The 21,228-nt window shown below is 45.3% G+C and overlaps 2 protein-coding genes across 2 annotated transcripts in view; one reads left to right on the forward strand and one right to left on the reverse strand.

Annotated features, from left to right (window-relative positions):
- EXOC5 (exocyst complex component 5) overlaps positions 1 to 3,825 on the reverse strand; it is a 248,070-nt gene extending 244,245 nt beyond the window's left edge. Inside the window, exon 1 of the mRNA XM_069638074.1 lies at positions 3,685 to 3,825. Within this exon, the coding sequence (XP_069494175.1) occupies positions 3,685 to 3,711 (27 nt within the window). The 5' untranslated portion in view covers positions 3,712 to 3,825. The remainder of the gene's footprint in view (positions 1 to 3,684) is intronic.
- A 17-nt stretch (positions 3,826 to 3,842) lies between these two features.
- AP5M1 (adaptor related protein complex 5 subunit mu 1) overlaps positions 3,843 to 21,228 on the forward strand; it is a 100,595-nt gene continuing 83,209 nt past the window's right edge. Inside the window, exons 1-2 of the mRNA XM_069638077.1 lie at positions 3,843 to 4,094; positions 12,868 to 13,513. Coding sequence (XP_069494178.1) covers positions 4,027 to 4,094; positions 12,868 to 13,513 — 714 coding nt within the window. The 5' untranslated portion in view covers positions 3,843 to 4,026. The remainder of the gene's footprint in view (positions 4,095 to 12,867; positions 13,514 to 21,228) is intronic.

Below are 21,228 nucleotides of genomic sequence, written 5' to 3' on the forward strand. Positions count from 1 at the left end.
AGTGGTTACACCAAGCCCTCAAGTGTTGTATATTGAAACATAGTTCAATGTGTCGCCCAACATTGAATAGCCTTAACGTCACGCAGGTCCCTGGCACTTCTTAATATCCGGGTGGGTTGTAAACTCACTTCCACACAAGAAACAGAAGACGCCTGGGAATCGTACCAAAATGTCGACATGACAATTGCGACAGCCCAAAATGCCAACTTTTTTTTTTACCCCGCCTTACACACATCCATTTGAATACAGGAAAAGGCTTATGCATCTCACTAAAATTTTGAATATATTCGTAACCGCTCCTTCGTGCGTTCCATACGCTGACTCCCCTCTCAGAGCAGACCCCCAACGTGGCAGGACAACAACACGCAATGTCCTCCATGACTAGCAGTCTTGGTCTCTGGCCAAGCACCGGTTTGGGGCCCATCGACCTATGGGCTCTTTCAATCTTCATAGTTATTGTAGGGTCTAAATTAAGCATCTTAGTCAGACTCTTCTACAAAATGTCCACTGGGTTTACCACTTTCCATATTTTCAGGGAATTCAGCAATGAGCAGGTTATTTCTCCATGAGAGGTTTCCGTGTTCAGAGACTAGTTTCTCATTCTGTATCTGTAGTTGCCTTATTTGCTCTGCCATCTTCGGGGACCTCTCATCCATCAAGGTTAAATATGACTCAGCTGAAATCTACCTTGGTCTTTAATTCACCAATATCCACAGTCGCTTTACTCAGAAGTTGGAGCAGTCCATTATCTCTGTTTCCATTCTGTGTGTCCTTCTCTACTCCTTTTTGACTCTTAGCTGGTTGTGAAGCCTCTGGAGTGCCACTGGAACCATATTAAAATACAATGGCATCAACAGATCCGAGGAACGTATTCTTAAATTTACATTGGAATGCGGCCTCTGAAGCAGGAGGGTGCAGCAGCAAAGACGTCTATGAGAGAGATGTCCTGTTGGAATGATCCTGTAGCAACTTAATAACTTTTTTGTTCCCTCAACTAAGTGCTAAAAGATATTTGGCCGAATTCTTTGCTGAACGAGCGAGGTTGGAACCAATAAAGATGCACTCATCAGAAAAAAAAATACAAACAAAGTATTCTAATGCAAAATATTGTGCTTTATTAAAGGGGGAGGCTCCCTAATTTATTTAACTGTTTAAAACATAGACCTAGCTCGAGAGCAGCAGAGCACCGTACAGGCTCTGGATAGATAGCATTTGGGCTGGCATATTTCAACAGTAGCGCAGTACTGCGAGTTACGATCTGTGCATCTATTGGGATTAGTCCATGGCTAGGTATTGCTGAAAAGGCCACATCTTGAGAGATTTGTGAAATTGAATAATTGTGGGGGCATTCCAAGTCAATTTTGAGACCGAGTACCGGTGGGTGCGTGAGAGGAGAAGGATTGTTTGTAGAACCTTCCTTTGCAGACTAGTTGTGATTTGAGTCGATGGCCACACGCTCCTCCTGCAGCAACCAGATATGTGGAGCTTAGCCGCCAGGTACGTTGGTGTGCTACTCGTGACAGCTTTGCAGATGATATATGCAGTCTTGAACAGTGTCCTGGCCTGGAGGTTAAGCAAATGTAGTTTGCATAGGACGGGGGACTCTGTCATATTTCTGCACACCTGTAATAAGACATGCAGCTGCGTGGTGGACTGCTTTTAGGTGAGCAATGTGAGAGGCTGGGACCCGTATCAGGAGGGGATTTACCCCCATGAATGTGAGAAACAAGAGCCTGCACTACAATCGGGAACATGCGGCGGCATGATGGGTTTGATTTTGCCACGGGTCGAGATTTGGAGCCAGGCCGTTTAGGTGTTGCTGGCATTGTGTTTCTGGAAGGAGAGACCGCTGTCAATGGTGAAGCCTAAGGATTTTGTTGAATCCAAGATTCCTAATGTGGGGGTGCCTGGACAAGTTATTTTTGTTTTGTAGATGGGGTTTTAAAGGTTGGGACTTTTGAAGCATTTTATATGTTTTAATCCTGTTGTGCCTCACTGTATCTGTGTTAGATTTTTAAGAATTGCAAGAACACGTTTTGTCAAACATATTGGTATAATGGAGAATGGGGGGCACGGGGGTTCTGGAGTGCACACTGAAGAAGTTATCGTGATATGGGCAGTTGGAGTGAGCCGTCATGAGCTGGGCGTTAGAGGGGGTCGAGATGGGTGAAGTCATGAGGGGCATTGCAGGCAGTCGGAGAGTGTGGGGCAGAGGTTGAAGAACTGTCACAAAGAGGCACTGAAAATCTGGCTTGAAGGATGGGAGGGCTGCCATGCAGAGGGGGCGGGAGGGTGCCAGGAAGAGGGTTGCAGACCTGTCACGATTCAAAGTGATAATAGAGAGCTGTCATAAGAAGGGTTGGAGAACTGTCATGAAGAGGGACTGAAAATCTGGCTTAAAGAGGAGCTGGGAGGGCTGCCATCCATGTGGGTCTGGGAGGGGGGCTGCAGACCTGTCCTGGAGTGGGGTTGCAGACCGGTCATACGAAGGGTTGGAGAACTGTCATGATGAGGGACTGAAAATCTGGCTTGAAGAGGGGCTGGGAGTGCTGCCATGCAGAGTGGCTGAGAGGGTCCCAGGGAGAGGGGTTGCAGACCGGTCATACCAAGGGTTGGAGAACTGTCACGAAGATGGACTGAAAATCTGGCTTGAAGAGGAGCTGGGAGGGCTGCCATCCATGAAGGGCTGGGAGAGGGGTTGCAGACCTGTCCGGGAGTGGGGTTGCAGACCGGTCATATGAAGGGTTGGAGAACTGTCATGAAGAGGGACTGAAAATCTGGCTTGAAGAGGGGTTGGGAGGGCTGCCATGCAGAGGGGCTGGGAGGGTGCCAGGGAGTGTGGTTGCAGACCTGTCGGGGAGGGGGGGTTGCACACCTGCCAGGGAGAGGGACTGAAAATCTGTCTTGAAGAGGGGCTGGGAGGGTGTCAGGGAGAGGGGTTGCACACCTGCCAGGGAGAGGGGTTGGCCAGGGAGAGGGACTGAAAATCTGTCTTGACGAGGGGCTGGGAGGGTGTACCTGCCAGGGAGCGTGGGGGCTGCACACCTGCCAGGGAGCGGGGAGGGTTGCACACCTGCCAGGGAGTGTGTGAGGGGGGGGTGCACACCTGCCAGGGAGTGTGTGAGGGGGGGGTGCACACCTGCCAGGGAGTGTGGGGGGGGGGGGTGCACACCTGCCAGGGAGTGTGGGGGGGGGGGGGTGCACACCTGCCAGGGAGTGTGGGGGGGGTGCACACCTGCCAGGGAGTGTGGGGGGGGTGCACACCTGCCAGGGAGTGTGGGGGGGGTGCACACCTGCCAGGGAGTGTGGGGGGGGTGCACACCTGCCAGGGAGTGTGGGGGAGGGGGGTTGCACACCTGCCAGGGAGTGTGGGGGAGGGGGGTTGCACACCTGCCAGGGAGTGTGGGGGGGGGGTTGCACACCTGCCAGGGAGTGTGGGGGGGGGGGGGTTGCACACCTGCCAGGGAGTGTGGGGGGGGTTGCACGCCTGTCAAGAAGGCGGGCTGTGCGGGTGAACGGAGGTGTGATCTACTGGCTGAGGGGAGGCTGCGGCCCCTGGGTGGGCTCGAGGGAGACCTCACAGCTGGGGTTTTGGGGCTCCCACCCTGTGAGTGATAGTCACTCCAGGGAGAGTTGGGGAGCGGGCAGCGCTGCTCGGGCTGCTGGCTCCTGTGTCTCACTCACCTCGAAGAGCTCAGCGGTGGCGGCCATGGGGGTGCGGGCTGTCACATGCTGCGGGCCCGGTGGGCGAGGGCGGGCGGGCTCCTCCTAGGGGCGCGGTCCGCTGGTTCTCTTCCTCGCCTGGGTTCCTGGGCTGCACAGGGCTCGGCCGCTCCCCCCTCTCTCGGCGCCCCCGGAAGCAGCTGCGCAGAGAGCCGCAATCGCACTCTGTGCGCATGCGCCGCCGACACGCGACCCGCACTCGTGCCTTGTGCGCATGCGCCGCCAACACTCAACCCGGAATCGGGGCGCGCTCACAACAACCGGGAAAAAGCCGGGGCTCGGGGGTAGGGCACCCCGGGAGCGATGGCCATCCGCGGGCTCTGGATCCTGCTCTCTGGGGGAGGCGAGGCCGGCCCCGGCCTGTACAGCAGGTACCTCCGCCGGGGGTGTCGCTCCAATGCCCCTGCTCGCGCTCTTAAAAGCCATGCACCCTGGGAGTTGTAGTCGCTTCAGTTACAATTGGCATTATGCTATGAAAAGGATCTACATGAAGATCACAGGGCTGCAATTATATGCGATGCATCATAATCATACCGTTAAATGTTTTTCTATAGTGATGTTTAGGATGTTACATTATATACGGCTTATAGAATTGTTGTAACTTAACCTTGTTCTATTTTTAAATGACACCCACAGGATAAACTGATTATTGATGATACGTTTGAAATTTGGAGTACTGCGCACGTCTGGGGGGCATTGCGCAGATTTTAAATGTTCCAGCTATGTGTGGTCTTTTGGTATCACGAGAGCTTTAACAGCACACGCTGTGACATAATTTAACAGCACACTGTAACATGATTTAACAGTACACACTTTAACATAATGCACATGCTTAATACGCGACCGAGTATGTTTTCTTTGTTGCAGATTCTCAACATACACAGACAGGGTTGTACAGTGTTCCACCCCAAATGTCTTGCTGATTGTTCGTGGGCGCTGTTTTTGGGCCCATAAATATCATTGCTTTGGCCTTCGAAGGTGTTTAAAGTTAATTCCTGTCTCTCAGATGGGTAGAATTGTTGAGCCACCAGGGTAAACCTGCAAAAGATATGAGTTGGTTTAAAGGTGCAGTAAATACTTTTGATTGTCACACAGGAAGGAAGTTTTACACAATACGTCTGTACAAATACATTCATTATAATGTTGTGCATCAAAGAACTACAAAATACACAGTAAGTAACACAAGAACAACTTTTTAGACTATGGTACAACTAGTTCCAGGCCCTTGGACAGAGGCCAAAGCGCAAGTTTTCATTGACACAGTAGGACCAATATATATCCTAAGCCAACATGTCCCCCTAGCGGTGACAACAGGCACATATATGATATGGCATTTATAACGTGCCTACACGCAAGTGTTTCAAGGCGCAAGACTATGGCTGCAACGGACAAACACGCTGCGACAAACATACATCTGGCCTTTTATTATATTGTCAGATAGATAAGATTAGATTTAGAAAGCGATCGCCCTGTCTGCCTTCAAGCATACTCTCTTTTTGCAACTGGTCTCCGAACCTTCTCTGGTGTTTCCTCTGTAGGATGCTTGAGTGCATCCATTTCTTTATAAAGGTTCTGGTTCTATGATGGTTCCCCGCAGGTCGTTTTCGCTGAAGCTGGTTCCCCGGGCCCGGTTTTGGTTCTGCGAGAACCATTTCTTGTGCGCCTCCTTCCCTGGTCTCTTGCAATGCAGGGAACACCCTGTGCAACCACCGTTCGACCCCCAACTCACCACACGGCCTGTCGTGAATTCAGCGAGGGACACTCATATGCGCTTTGGCGTAAAGTGCTATGTAAAATCTAATAAATACTAAAATCCTGAACTTCCGATCCCCTCCCTATTCCCAAATCCAAAATCGCACACACGTCTCCACATATTCCCCCCCCCCCTTCTCACCTCCAGCCGGCGCTTTCTCTGTCACTGAAAATGGGCAGTTTGAAAGTTCCAGCCAAGGCCTACACTCCTCCTTCTCTTCTACGAGCTGCTTGTACTTCAGAGGCCCCTCCCTGTATGGGTGTTTGCTTTATTTTATTTATTTAGAAATTTGCAAAGCGCACCAATCCCTGGGATATCTGGGTGCTGAGTTTCTTGTGAATAGTACATACAGTTGGTCAGATCACGGAACAATAGACGTTACAGTTGGTGGTGCAGCATTTCTTTAACATGGATGATGATCAGATTCGACGATGAAAATTTAGTCGCTACAATTTCGGATAGGGGTTGCAATGCAGTGGCGGTGTAGCGCCACCAGTTAACACATACATTAAACAAGTACAGGTAGTCCAGAAGCATCAAGCAGGTGAGAGCATAGTGAGGCGACTAGCGTAGGCGGCGTAACATGAGTTGGACAGCTCTCGTGTGAACAGCCAAGTTTTCAGATTCTTGCGGAAGGCCCAGAAGGAGGATTCCGATCTAAGTGGTGGTGGTAATGCATTCCACTGTTTAGCGACAACCACTGGGAAACTATTTCCTCTTGCTTTCTGACGCTGGTATTTGGGAACAGGGAGTAGATGCGTGTATGCCTTGCGGGTAGGTCTATTGGATTTGTGCTGTGTACATTTGTTAGAGAGGTATTTAGGGACTGACTGTGAGATGCATGTGTGTGTCAATGAGAGGGCTTTGAAGACAATACGGTCCTGGACCGACAGCCTAAGGACTTTGCATCTCTCCACAGATATGTGGGAGCTTTTGGGATGTTGAGTGCTGTTCTTAGTGCATTATTTTGGATCACCTGTAGTTTTTTTAGGTTACGTTTGTTGGTGCCTGAGTAGAGTAGTCTAATCTCGATAGGATAAGGGCTCTGGCCAGCATGATGCAACTGTCTGCGGACAGGAAAGGTCTGCAGGCGTTGATCAGTTTGGATGTGTAGGCTGCTGCCAAGGCTATGGCGTTAACTTGTTGGGTTAGTGTAAGGGCAGAATCCAAGTAAACGCCTAGGGTTTTTAATTCCTTGGAGACTTTGATGGAGATGTCGTCGATTGTAAAGGATTTGAAGGAGTTGTCATGTTTAGCTGGTGTTGTGAACCTATGATGAGTAATTCCGTCTTCTCATCGTTGAGGCAGAGGCCGTGTTGGGCCATACATGCCTGGATTGTTTGGTAGATTTTGTAAAGTGATTTGGTGTCAGGGTCATGGTTACCTGTTAAGGGTATGACTATTTGATTGTTGTCCGCGTAGTTCTAGTAGGTGACACCCAGATCATCAAGAAGGTCAAATAGAGGTTTAGTAAAAATATTGTATAGTGTGGGTGATGCACAAGATCCTTGTGGTACACCACTAGTGACAGGTGCTGAATGATATAAGGTGATGGTCTGACCAAGGGGAGGGTGTATTGGACAAGATGCTGATGTTGCAGTTGTGATCTGCCAGCCAGTCAAGTGTGCAGCCTTTGGTGTGTGTAGTGTTGGTGACGCAATGTGTAAAGCCTAGTGTTTCCAATGTGTCGGCGAGAGTCGCGGTATTGTCGTCCTTCGGGTCATTGAGACCCAAACTTAGGTCTCCCAGCAAGATGATTTGGGAAGAGGGTTTAGTGTTCATAACCAGAAGTTGGGCTACGTTTTCTTTGAAGGAGCCGACCGCCCCAGGTGGTCTGTATATGAGGTGGATGGTCACGGTGCTGCAGTGTGTTAGTGGTAATTTGACAGAGAGTAATTTGCTTCAGTGGAATGATTGGTTAGGGACTTCCCTTATGAGGAGTTAGTTTGAGATAATTGCTGCTCTCCACCTTTGTAACCTTGACTATCAGTTCTGAAGCTGGAGTAACTCTCTGGGATAGCTAAGGATAGTGAGGGGCCTGCTGCTTCATGTAGCCAGGTTTCTGTAATGGCTACGAAGTCCAGGTTATTTCTGTTGATTAGGTGTCCGATGTCTAGGGCTTGAGCAACGAGTGACCTTGCATTGATATGCGTGCCTTTTGATGTCAACTGCTTCTGTGTTGGTAGTGTTTAGGGAGGTGCTTTTAGGCTTGTTTTTGGTGTTTGGAGATGTGCCTGAGTACGAGGTGCTCTTGTGGGTGACAAGTGCACAGGAGAGGGAGGCGTTCGATGAAATGGGTCAGGAGTCTCTCTGGTTCCGTTTAGGGGAGCTATTGTCCACGGTGAAAGTTAGTTTCATTTGGCGTCCTGTTACATGTAAAATTGTAATGGGTTATTTAGAAACCCACAGGTTTCTAAGCACGAGCCCAGGGATCGAACCTGTGTTGCTCCACGTTGTCTTGCTTCCAAGGCGAGTTGTTGCCCGTGAGCCATTCCCACGAGACAAGCAGATGTGTAAGATCACTCTGGAGGCAGTAGGTACATTCTTTAAGCTTCTTTATTCGGTTACTTCTTAAATCAGATGCCATCAGTTACGTAGGCTCAATAGGAGTCACAAGGAAGCACAGAGAGCCCACTGGTTCCCACCACGCCGGCTACATACTTCCAACTGCCTGGGTTGGAACACTCAGTCATCCACCAGCATTCCAGTCACTCAGAGAATATTCCACTCGTGACGTCACTCGGACCATGCATTAAGGTAGCAGGGAACAAACGGGTAAACCAGGCTATCTGGTCTTTCCATCTAACACCTTTCCTTCGATTACCTTTCCATCAAAAATTATTCATTGAATTTCCTTTCCATCGAAAAGCATATTCATTAAATAATTTTCGATGGTTAATTTCGATAGTTGGGGCTAGGGTTAGATTAAAGGTTAGGGTTGGAGCTAGGGTTAGATTTAGGGTTAGGGTAAGCGTTGGGGTAAAGCGGGGGTGGGCGTGGGGGTTGGAGGGGCTGGGGGGGAACCCCCCTTTAATATACAAAAAAACATTAAAACGTTACAAGGAGCTGGCCAGTGCCGAAATTTCAGCACTGGACAGCTCCATTTAACGTTTTAATGTAGAAAATAAACGCATTGAAATGCTATCTTTTACATTTAAAAGTACATATCCATTCGATGGAAAAGTTTCGACGGATATGTACTTTTAATTTAAAACATAGAATTTTGATGCTTTTATTTTCGATGCATCTGTTTCGACGCATTGTCATTTCGATGCATCTTTTTCGATGCAATGACCATAAACCAGTTATGACACACCTCCCTTCCTTCCTTCTTTTACAAAAACACACATTCACACATCAGAAAAACGCGGCACACACCATCAACATACACAAACTGGACACACGCTCATCTGCTTGTTGAACCGGGGAATCCGGTTATCCAAAAAGGCGTAACTCTCACTCTGGCAGCAGATCTGCACTTACATTGCAACATTCATAAGCACCAAAACTGCACATACCACCTTATACGCACCACTACCACCAGTGGGCCTCAAGCCTACTACGCTTGAACACTGCCTGCCCCCCATGGGCCTACAACCTACTCTCCCGACCATCGATACAAAAAACAAACCCCTCCTATCCATTGCTGTCACTTATGGAAGTGCAGCAGGAGGGGCGTTTCTCACCAGGCAAAGGAATCTGTTTCCAGGTATCTGGTTAATGCCTGCCATTAAGAATCGTGATCTCCTGCTATTTTGTGGATCAAATCTGTACTTGGGCAACTATCCTACTTTGCGGATATACCTTCAAATAAGGGTAGGGAGGCGATCCATTGGGGACTTCTGTGAGAAGTCAGGTTGGCGTTAATTGCCTGCTGGAAAACCGTCTTAAAGTAATTTGTTTCCTCTTCTAAGTGCCCTGGAATAGAAGCGAGAACCAAAGAAAAGACCCTTTGGGGTGGACCTTAACTCAGTGACTGAGATGGCTAACGAGAACTCCCTCTGTAACTTCTGGAAATAAAATATTAGACTCAAGACTACCCCTCATATATTTTAATGGCTGACCTACAGAAATGAAGCTTAAAAACATGAAGACCCCTTTTGGAGCCTTCTTCAATCCCAGCATCGGAAGGTTATCTAATGGTGGGTATAGGCAATGTTATTAGCAGAGGCTATGTGAGGCGCTGTACAGATGAAGCTCAGAGACTAGAAGGTCGCCCTCCTTACAGGCTCCCCATTTCAAATTCCAGGCTTGATTGAATGTAGCGTACAAGAACATATACACATGGTATCATATTAAAAAAAGACGCCATATGTTTGCGTCACATATTATGATTCCTGAGATTATCACAAGTCCTGAGATTGGTATTAGAATGACAAATAGTACGCCTAGCATAACAAAAAAGCACGCCTACACGTGTTTCAACCCTCTAGGGTCATCATCGGGGCGTAAGGTTGGATGCTAATGAGGTGTCATTTTGCGGAAAACTGCTTCAATAATTTCCGTGTGGTCACGTGCTGCTCAGGACTTTATGAGAATATCATAATATGTACGCTACATTCAATCAAGCCGGATGGCATGTACCAACTAAACTGGTCTAATACTCTTCTATGGCCCAGTGAGCGCAGAATATGAGGTGACTCCTCCGTTTCACTTTACTATGTATGGGCATTTGTGAGAAGTTCCCCGATCACCTCATTACTGCAGCACACATTCTTTTGGTTTCCCCATTTACATTGCCACCTAATATCAAACGAGAGGTTGCGCACTCCCATTATAAGGTTCTTCTCACACATAACATATTCAAATTCCAGACTGACCACCTCATGTAGGTGGGAATTGAATAACGGGACTGGGCCCCTCTGAGGGCAATGCCATTCCGGAACACAAGCCAGGAATCTCTGAAGCAGAAACCTGTACCGTTCAGGGTCTAAACGGGGCGACTGATATCACCAGAGCCCCGTTTGAACTCCCATCATAAGGTTGAGAGGGGAAGGGTGAATGCATAAAGGAAACGGAGAGACCACTGCATAAGATGTCATCGCGTCGGCCCATCAGGCCGTTTATTGGAAACCTTAAAAGGTAGGAAGGGAGATGAGCAAACCTTTCCGCCTGTTGTCCTGGAGACCCCACTAAGCGACAGAAATCCTGTGACGAGTGGAAGGTCCAGTTCACATTTTCTGTCTGTGCTGTGTAGATCTCTGCTCTGAACTACAGACAGACAGAGGTGGTGACACTGCTCAAGATATTAATTTTGCCTCCATACGACTGAGATCCCGTAAATTCATAACGACGGAGAAGCGAGCACCATCATTAAAATCCACACACTGATTTATCCAGTAGACCGTACTATTGTTCAGTGATATGCCCAAGGTCAAACAGTTTTGATCAAAGGAGAAAGCCTCGATTAGAAACTTAATCTTCTGTTTTCGAAGCCGACAATTTCACTGCTGGTCTGTATCTACCCACTTACCACTACTGTTTTTTTTTCTAAACGTGTGGCACTTTATGCTGTTTTTCACTGCACCTCTAAGTACTCTCGTGTTTTGCAGAGACTGGTATATGGGGAGCAAATGTCATGTGGCCAGGATCACACAATGTGGGTCAGGTGGGGAAGTCCGTATTAGAATCTATATATTCTAATTACAAAGTCTACCGTTGACTACATCAGATTCCCTCAATGGGTCATCGTATACACTGCAATCTTTCTTTTCCTCTCCTCCGCTGCCATTTCTTCACCTCCTCAGTGCTTGTTGTGAGTAGTGTGATATTGACGGATGGTGGGTACCTGTCAGTTAAAGTGCTGGCGGATTGGCGGCTGAAATAATGGTGGAATGTGCATGTAAGGGGTGGGTGGGTGATACATGTGTGAAATAGGGTGGGGATACGGCTATGGGGTTGTGGTCCGTGGTTATTATTTGCAATCGATCCTGAGGTGAGTAGTACCAATTCCCTGCATATACTGTTTTGTGGTGATGTCTTGTCTGCTGGTCAGTTTTACAAAGTCTGATTGGCAACCCTTATTCATAATCCTGTCTGATGGCAATCCTGTGGCATCGTTATTTCTTTGTATGCACCAGTGTTGTGGGTCTTATTGGGAAACATGTGCTTGAAATAGAGAGTTTGGGATCCTCATTTTAAATCTTGGTTGAGAACCTTCTTTTACATCCTCTTAAAAATGGTTCTGCTTTCTTTTTGACCCCTTTATGTTGTCTCAAAGCTGGAAACCTTGCAGTAATCCAAGGTGTATGGGAAATATTTGGTTGGCAGCGTTTTTAGCAGAGCTGTATGATTCTTAGGGTTTCCAGTTGTTACACATCAATGTACACCTATTAAGAAATGATACGTTCCTTGTTCACAAGAACAAGTGTTGCCCCATGAAGGTGGAGGGGCCGTGTTGGGAGTTACATCCTCTTTTCCCTTTGAGGAGCACTTCTCCAGCTTGAAAGATAGTTGGCTTCTATGTCTGTCAGACATTGGAGGTAGCCTAACCTTAGCCGCGTTGGATGTTTGTAACGCCATTATTGAATGCTGTTAGTTGCCTTGAGATCTTAACTTACACGACAGAGCTTCTTCTGCCAGAGACACATTGTCTCAGAATCTAATCTTCATTGATTAGGTCTCTGTAAATCTGGATCACTGGGTATTTGGCATTGATGGAGGAACTGACAGCCAATCGATGGAGAATGACTCAAGCATCCTGCTCGGGCGTTCCCTGTCCCACTAACTCCAGGCCTTACAGCAATGGTCTGCAACCTATGGCTCTCCAGATGTGTGGAACTATGGCATAGATGATCCCATACCATTGTCTGACTTCCTGGCATGGATGCAGCGAGTGTAACATTGTTCTAGGACATGCATGCATAATTTATAGCCCTTCAGAAGTGTTGTACTGCAACTCGCACAGTCCTTCACCACTTCCTAAGGAGCTGATGTGAGTTGTAGTCCAAAACATCTGCAGGGCCACAAGTCTTGCATACGTGCTCTCAAAGGTTGATCTGAAAGTACTTGATGAAGAGACTCGGTTTCAGTTTCCTCTTGTTAATTTCCCACAATGACAGGGGAAGGATGTTACAAAGACATGGAGTAAGAGGTCTAACAGATCTACCACCTGCTTTGGAAGCCTAGACGGGTGGGAGATTAGGCCACAACATATGGCGGGCCAAAGTCTGAAGATCCTAGCTTTAGAATTAAAATCCCGTCCTACTCGCGTCTGTTTTTTTTCTCCCATCTTTTCCTCACAAGGTTCCCGCTAGGTGAGTTTTAAAAAAAAAAAAGAAAAAAAAAAAAGGCCATCAGAAGTAGCCTCACGTTGGCATGAGTCTGATAATGCACAATAAATAAAAATTGTAATCACTGAGATTTATTAGTAAAATATGTTTCTTTTTCAGGCGGTTTCCAACTGTGGAGAAAAGGGCAAAATCCTTCAACGGCGCCAGCTACGTGAAACTTCCAGAAGACCTAAACTTTATGAATGCGTTGCTTGTTGAACTTGGATTGACAGAACCTGATAAGAACTTTGTTGAGCACAGAGACAGCTGCTCTAAGATCAACAAAACGTCTGTTCACACAGTTCCGGTTGGAGAAGGGAGCATCTGGCCGGTCATTTCCATTCAGAAGGGTGACCTGATCTATGCCTGCCTCCCACTGGTTGAACAGTCCTTGAAGCCCCAGCCGGCGCTCATCAGTATCCATGGAATTTCCGAAGCCTTCTCTCTCTTATCAGGACTCATGGCTTTCATGAACTCTGGCCAGAAAAACGAAGCTGAACTTGCTGCAAAACTGCAGCAACTTCCCCTTCTGATCATGCATGCGTGTCCCTTCGGAACACCCCTGGATACAAACTTCAACGGGCTCCTAGAGAACGTGTCCGATTCCTCCACAAATCCAATTCGGAAGCAGCCATCATGGAAGACCAGTAAATTCAAAGGCAAAGCAGAGGTTAAGGTTTGCGTCACAGAAAAAGTGAAGTCCATGCAGTACGACACGAAGGACGCCACCGATATGTGGCAAGTGAGCGGAACTGTGACTTGTAAGGTGAGATCAGGACTAGTATTTAATCTCTTGTTTTTCTATTATTCAAGCAAAGGTAAATTTCTTTGCAAGTCTGAATTCCAGAAGGGCCTGCACCAGTCTATCCTTAACTTGTAAGTAGTATAGTAGAAAGGGTCTCGAAACCGCTTCTAATAGAATGGTCAAAAAGTTGGGTACCTTTTGCTATTGTAAACCCATATAAAGCCCAAACTGCAAAGGCAGGTATGCGAGAGTTTGTGTTCAGCTTTGTGCTTAATTACCTGTGATGATGAACAAATCACACAGTCGGCTCTTGGTGATGAAAAGTTCCTTTCTCTGTACTCAAAGATAACAGTGCTTCTTATACCCGATTACACATTGTTGTAGGTCCTCAGCATTTGTTTCACTCTTGCAACTTCTTGATGGGGAAATAAAGTGATACTGTGTGTAGGTAATCACGTTTTGGCAGGTTCTAATGCTTTGAATATTGATTCTCTTTTTAGGAAACTATTTTATTTTTAGAAATTGAAGTCAGGAACGCACTTTGAGCATTGGGTCTCCCTCCCCATTAAGCGAGAGTTGCAACATAGCTTTATTTCTGACTTCTAGTAGTACTAGCAATGTAATTTTAGGGAGTCAAAGAAAGAAACTTTTTTTTTGCATCTGGTCTAGAGAAATCCAGTCCTACAGTCCTCTGCCTCTGTATGAGTATAACGTTTCAACGTAAAGCAGCTTTTACTAAGTGAAAACCGATGAGGATGAGTGATTTGAGGTGTCATAGTCAGGGGTACGTGGTCTTGAGGTGCAGGGGGGAGCGGTCTGTTTATCTTGGAGAGAAGTCACTTGGTTCAAGTGATTGGGATGGACTAGCAGTTATTATTTGGGATGCGAGGATGAGCAGCTCACAGAAGATGCTACCATGAAATGCTCCTTTTGGGGCGCATTCCTCACCAGGTATTCTCCGTCCTTATGCTATTCTTCAATCCCCTTCTAATCTTTGGCCTTTTTTATGAGTTTTAAAAACCACAGATTCTCCTTCTTGTGTTATAGTTCACACTTACTTTTCACAATTCAAAATAAATGATCAACAATTCACAATTTCATCAACATTTATACAGTATTGTAATAATTATTAATCATTCCAATATAATATAACTAACATTCAAAGACTTCCTACACCATTCTAAAAATAGCAACAGCAACAAGCCTTTATCGTCAACTTATTATTTTTATTTTTTTATTGATTTAGTTGCATTTTTTTTGTTACAACTTTTCAATTAACATGACATAACAGCACAATCTGAACATAATGAATTAAAATAATGTAAAAACAACTTAATGTCATTTCTCAGAAGATCATTCAAAATGTACAACCAGTAAATACAATAAGTATAAAGCACTCTAGTATTCACAAATGACCAGAATATCATCGAAGAAAAGGACACTGTATCTAAAATTTTTATCATACTCAATTCGAATAAAAATATTCAATCATGTATTCATGAGTTTACCCTGATCTAAATTTAAGGAAAGAAGAAAATTTACAGTGGCTATCTGGATTTTCAAGTCTGACGAGCCAAAAATGCGGTCCCAACAAGCATCCGAATCATACATTGCAAATCTAGGGCAATATTTATGAAAATGCAGTTGTCGCTGACCAAACAAGCTAGGACATGTAGTGATTAAATGTGCTTAGGTTTCTGGAGTTTTGGTTTTTTGACAGAACCGACAAAAATTTTGAAGTGGTCCTATAAACTGGCGCGTACAAAGGAGATCTCTTGTTTCCCATATATGTAGCCGGAAACGGAGAATTAAATTTCTATATTTCGAAGAAGGAGCTCTTGATAAATATGATTGTGTAATGCCTCTTTTATGTGGTGGAAAGCGAAAGCTCGAGGCGTGTTTATAAGTAAGACATTTCTGATGGTTCACAATCCAGGAGGTCTGATGGATTTTTAATTTAGCCTTATCCGGATTTTGCAGAAGAGTTTCGAGTGAAATATCTGCCTCTGCTAAGATCTTATATACTGCTGACAGCCATCTTTGGATAAAGACATGATCTGTCGTAAAGATGTAGTTCGACAATACCTTAAGTAGATTGTCTATCTTAGATGATATTAAACATTTTCTGAAAAAAGAACATTGTTTCCAGTTAAGGTGTGCAGATAGTGAAGAGAGACCCAATTCATAACGCAACCATGAAATGGGGATACACTGGGGCAGATGCAGTACATGCTTCCAAAATTTGCCCTCCCATTTATCAAGAGTAGTAGATGGTATAGGAGGTCCAGCTTCCAAGCCATACAAAACTGTGGGAATAACTTTCATGTTCCAAAATGTTAAAGCCGGGATCATGGAGAATTTTCCAAATTTTGCAAGGAGAATCCGTGATTGTGATATCGCTGTTAGTAATTTAACTTCTATTTGAGCAATATGTTTCAGTGGATGGAGTGAGGCTTCGAAAATAATACCTAAATAGGTATACGACGAAACCAAAGACAGAGAAGTGTTATTATCAATCAACCAATGTTTGCGAGTGTGAAGGCCAGAATGTGGGTTGAACATCAAGACTTCAGTCTTTGAGGAGTTAATTTTTAAATCGTTCTCTGCGACATAGAGGTCTAATGCTGATAAAAGTTTTTGTAAACCATTGGGGGTCTTTGAGATGAGGACAATATCATCAGCATAAAACAATGCTTTTATGGGAATACCATTAATTTTCGGAGAATCTGATTGAATAGGTTCGAAGGTATATTTGATGTCTTGGATATAGTAATTGAAAATGGCTGCCGCCAGCAAACAGCCTTGTTTAAGGCCACGTGAGGTGGGAATCGGGTGGGAGAGTAGACCATTCAATGTCAATCTAACCTGAACCGTAGTGGCAGAATGAAAATGATAAATGAGGTCGGTAATAGAGGGGGGACATTTGTCATGAATTAGTTTAGACATAAGTTTGACTCTAGAAATTGAGTCAAATGCAGAATGCAGGTCCACGAAAGCAAAGTAGATCTGTTGTTTTTGAATGTGACACAGAGATTTAATAGAGTTTAAAAGAAACAAATTAACAGCTGTGCTCATTCCTGCAACGAAGCCTGGCTGAAAAGGATTACGATGGAAGTGGGTTAATGTCCATGCCGAAAACTCCAGCAACAGAAACTTTGCAAAAATCTTACTTGGAGAGTCAAGGAGCGCAATGGGGCGATAATTCGCAGGAAGTGAACGGTCTCCCTTTTTGTAAATTGGCACAAGAATGGACGTGTGCCATGAAGAAGGGAGAGTTCGAGTGGTCAGAATGTTTTGAAATAACAAAAAGAGAATTTTGGCCCAATGGTTTATGTTAGATTTGAGCATTAAATTGCTGATACCATCGGGTCCTGCAGCTCTCGAGCTTTTAGCCAATTTTATATAGTGAATAATTGTTTCCAATTCACAATTCAGAGACCAATGCGAGGTGGACTGCATTTGATATTTAAACATACTGAACGCTGGATCGAAATATAATATAGAGAAGTGTTGGACCCATTGCGCCTCTTGCACTCCATTGGCTTGTGCCTCTAATTGTTGATTACAATGTTTATGCTTAAGTAGTTTCCAAGTACCTGCAGAATTCTTTGTAGCTAAAGTATTCAGCATTCGCTCACTGTCTTGTTGGAATAGCAAGGCTCTATGCCCACGGACCCAGTTGTTATAGTGGGTTTTTGCCTGCCTTGCGAGGGTAAACCGAGAGCTTGAAGACAAGGAAAGCAGAAATTTGCGTTCCTGCCTATAACTTATCCTTCTATGATGTAAATCATGATCAAAAGAGTGTAAATGAGTAATCGACCTCTGTTTAGAGATAAGAATATTATTCTGGAATTGTTGTAGAAGGTGTGTATATTCAATCTTAGAATTAGAATTGGAAGCCATAGATGGATCAAGTGATTGTTTTAGCGTCCAAAACATTCTAGAGGACAGCGTGATGCGATTGCCAGTGGAATTGATAACAAGATGTTGAACGGACCTTCTAGTATAAGAAGGCACTATAGCCAGAGGTCTTAGGAAATGTAATGTCAGAAACTTGTGGTCACTGTATAACTGAAGTGATGTTTAGTGAAGTGATTTTGTCAAACAAATTTGCGTCAGTATATATGTAATCAATTGTACTGGAGCTTGAATCCCGGCACCAAGTTGTTGAAGCAGGAAGATCCCCAGGCACAGCTCCGTTAATCATCATGAAGTTATTATGAGACATAAAGGTAGTCCAAGTCGAAACCTCCTGAGCAGTAGATTGAGATGTGGGGTTAAAGCAATCGAGATTAAGATCGCCAAGGAGAAGAATGGCAGTGACATCAGATGCCTGAGAAACTATTTCAAGCATGTAGGAGAGTTCTCTGAGAAATGAATTTAGAGACAGTTTTGCCGGGTTCCGGTATATGTTAAAGATGGCCATATTACCTCCACATCCAATTACTCTAACTAATTGAATATAGATGTCGAAAGCACACCATGGGACTATTTCTAAATCAGCAGATTGTTTAACTGCTACCAGGAGGCCCGACATTGGACGGCCTCTCTCGCCTCTCACAGCCGAAATAAGTGCAGTTGCATAGTTGTCCCAAACAGGAGGGGTTAGAAACCATGTTTCCTGAAAAGCCAGTATATCATAAGAGTGAGTAAACACATCAATAGCATGTTGTAGATGAACATGGCCTCTGGTATTCCAACAACCTAGTGAAAAGAAACGATGATCCGGAGCAGCTTGAAGTTATAAATTATGACAGCCCTTTTTGGAAGATTGGTATACTCGTGTGGTTTGGAGGGATTTACCTGAATCAGCAGCAGATAGATTTGTAGGAGAGAACAAAGATTGTGATCGGTCAGGGTCCTGAGAGATGAGAAATCCCATCTCAAACAATATCAGCTTAGCATTCCAAAGCAATTTCGCCACAGTAGCTGAAGGAATCCATAGACGGACAATGGTGAAGTCAACATCAGCAATAAATTCCACCAGGTCAATATCAGTTGACGAAATGTGTTCCAAAGTATCAACATCATTCAGAATATTTAAAACACACTGCCTATTGAGATTATACAATGGGTGGGAGCCACCACGACATTTCATAATTAATGAATAGCCGTTTGGGGCACGTGAATTGGAATTTTGAGATAAAGTTTTAGGAAGAGCTTTGCTGAGATTCATATTTTTGGAGGGGTGCAAAGAGGCAGGGCGAGGAAAGGGGGGATAATTCAACGTTGGCGGTGCAGGAATAGTGACAGACCAGGGATGGGAAGTGGGAAAAATTCGGGATAGGTCCTGTGGTACAGTTGAGTGATGGGAGACAGGTAGAGAAGAGCCAGGGCGTAGATCACTTTGGGCATGAGTAGTGGCAAGCGCATTGTTATTGGAAGCCCCAATATATGAAGCACCGTGGGTTTCCAAAAAGGTGTTCATTAAAGATTTAAGCTGGGAGGTCATCAAATCAGGATTCTGAAAAGTAGAGTCACACGGCATGTTATTAGGAGCTTGATGTTGAACTGGGACAGTAGGTAACAAGGAAACTGGCGGAGGTGGCATCACGCCTATAGGCGCCGTTCTGAAGGGATTGTTGTTTGGAGCCTGGGGAGCCACAACAGTAGGCTGAGTAGAAGCAGAAGTAGAAGAAATAGACTGATTTTTCAGGGAGAGATATTCATCAATAACATTTTTGATGAGAGTAATTTTTGCAATAGATGAGGTGTCAAGGCAGGGTATGGGACTAGAGTTGATCAGAGCAGGCAACAAGGTTGTGGAGGAAGAGGCAACCTCTGAACATGCAGGGGGCACCTCAACAGTTGAGTGATGGGAGACAGGTAGAGAAGAGCCAGGGCGTAGGTCAGTTTGGGCGTGAGTAGTGGCAAGCGCATTGTTATTGGAAGCACCAATATATGAAGCACCGTGGGTGTCCAAAAAGGTGTTCATTAAAGATTTAAGCTGGGAGGTCATCAAATCAGGATTCTGTAAAGTAGAGCCACACGGCGTGTTATTAGGGGCTTGATGTTGAACTGGGACAGAAGGTAGCAAGGAAACTGGCGGAGGTGGCATCACGCCTATAGGCGTCGTTCTGAAGGGATTGTTGTTTGGGGCCTGGGGAGCCGCAACAGTAGGCTGAGAAGAAGCAGAAATAGGAGAAGTAGACTGATTTTTCAGGGAGAGATATTCATCAATAGCATTTTTGATGAGAGTAATTTTTGCAGTAGATGAGGTGTCAAGGCAGGGTATGGGACCAGAGTTGATCAGAGCAGGCAACAAGGTTGTGGAGGAAGAGGCAACCTCTGAACATGCAGGGGGCACCGAAAGTTCCAGGGTATTAATTAGATTATGTAAAGGAGAGTAATGAAGGTTGTTAAGGGAAGGTAAACTGCCACTGGGGCCACTCTTATCAATTTGGCACGCTGGCTTAGGTTGAATGATGGGTGGAGCCTGAGGGCAACTTGAAGATGGAGGTTTAAAGAAAGAGGCGATGGAGTTCTTCGGAAGCTTGGGGGCAAGCATGTTTTTAGATTTTTTGATAAGAGATTGCCTAAGTGGCACTTTCTTTTTTCTTTGCCGTTTGCCTTTTAAAGGCTCCTGAACGACGTCGGGACAAGACACGGGAGGGTTACTAATAGGCAGAGTAGGTTGTGTAGTCTCAATTGACACCGACTCGGGGATCACAGGGGGAAGTTTTTCTTGAGACGAGGAAATGTTCTCCCAAGAAGAATCACTAACCACAATGGCTTCGTTGGCAGGATCAGCCTCAATGGGGCGAATGATTTCCTCAAATGAGGGGACAGTTGGAAAAGGTCTCAGCTGAGTAGAGGCAGGATGAAAAGGAGCTTGAAAAGGGGATACATTAGCATTTGGCTTCGAATTTAGGGAAATTATCCAATCATACATAGTGTCAATCTGCTGCGATTGGGTAGAAATTTTATCATCCAGGCGTTCAAACAGTTTATAAAGGCTTAACACAGTTGTATTTAATGCAGCAAGCGTGATTTCAAGCATAGTGGGTAGGGAAATAGTCGCTGAGGCCGGCGAAGAGGGTTGAGGCTGTGCACGCGGGGTCGGATGCGCATAGAGGGAAGTATCACTTGGAACATTACTGATAGTTGAGATTTCATGTGGCTGAACTGAATCATGGATGCTTGCCACGGAAATTGGAGACTGAGGTGGATTAGTATAAGAAGAGCTAGTCTCCTTATTTACAGGAGTGAAGCATTCGTAAATAGTATCTAGAGTAGGGATTGCTGGGAGCACATGCGGTTTGATACGATGAGTATCAGCAGCAAGCAAAGTCGAGTCAGACACAAGTTGTGGCATTGGAGCTATTGGAGACCCAGCTGCCCATTGGCGATGGCCAGCAGCACGGCACGGAACATGCGTCATATGTTGGCGAGATCCAAACGTACCGTGCACTGGGGTTGTGGATTGACAAGAGGATGTACGAATGTGGTTGCGTTCCATGACAATTGAGTCAAGGATTGGCATTGAAAAATTATCAGAGGGTCTCTGTTGTAATTGTAATAGGGGAGCAGGTAGTGGCTGCAGCCTGCGAAGCGCACTGAAATTATTCAACACAGAGTTTGTCAAATTAGCAGCAATTACGGAGTCGTCAGGCATGCCTACTTTAAGGGATTGCAAATGAGTAAACATAGTGAATTTGTACAAAACTTGGGAAAAAGAGAACAAATAAAAAAAAAAAATAATAAAAAAAAAAAGTTAAGGTAAATGGGGCAGTGTG

The sequence above is a fragment of the Ambystoma mexicanum genome, chromosome 14, assembly GCF_040938575.1.
Source record: "Ambystoma mexicanum isolate Mex_15411 chromosome 14, UKY_AmexF1_1, whole genome shotgun sequence".
In the NCBI taxonomy this organism is placed as follows: Eukaryota; Metazoa; Chordata; class Amphibia; order Caudata; family Ambystomatidae; genus Ambystoma; species Ambystoma mexicanum.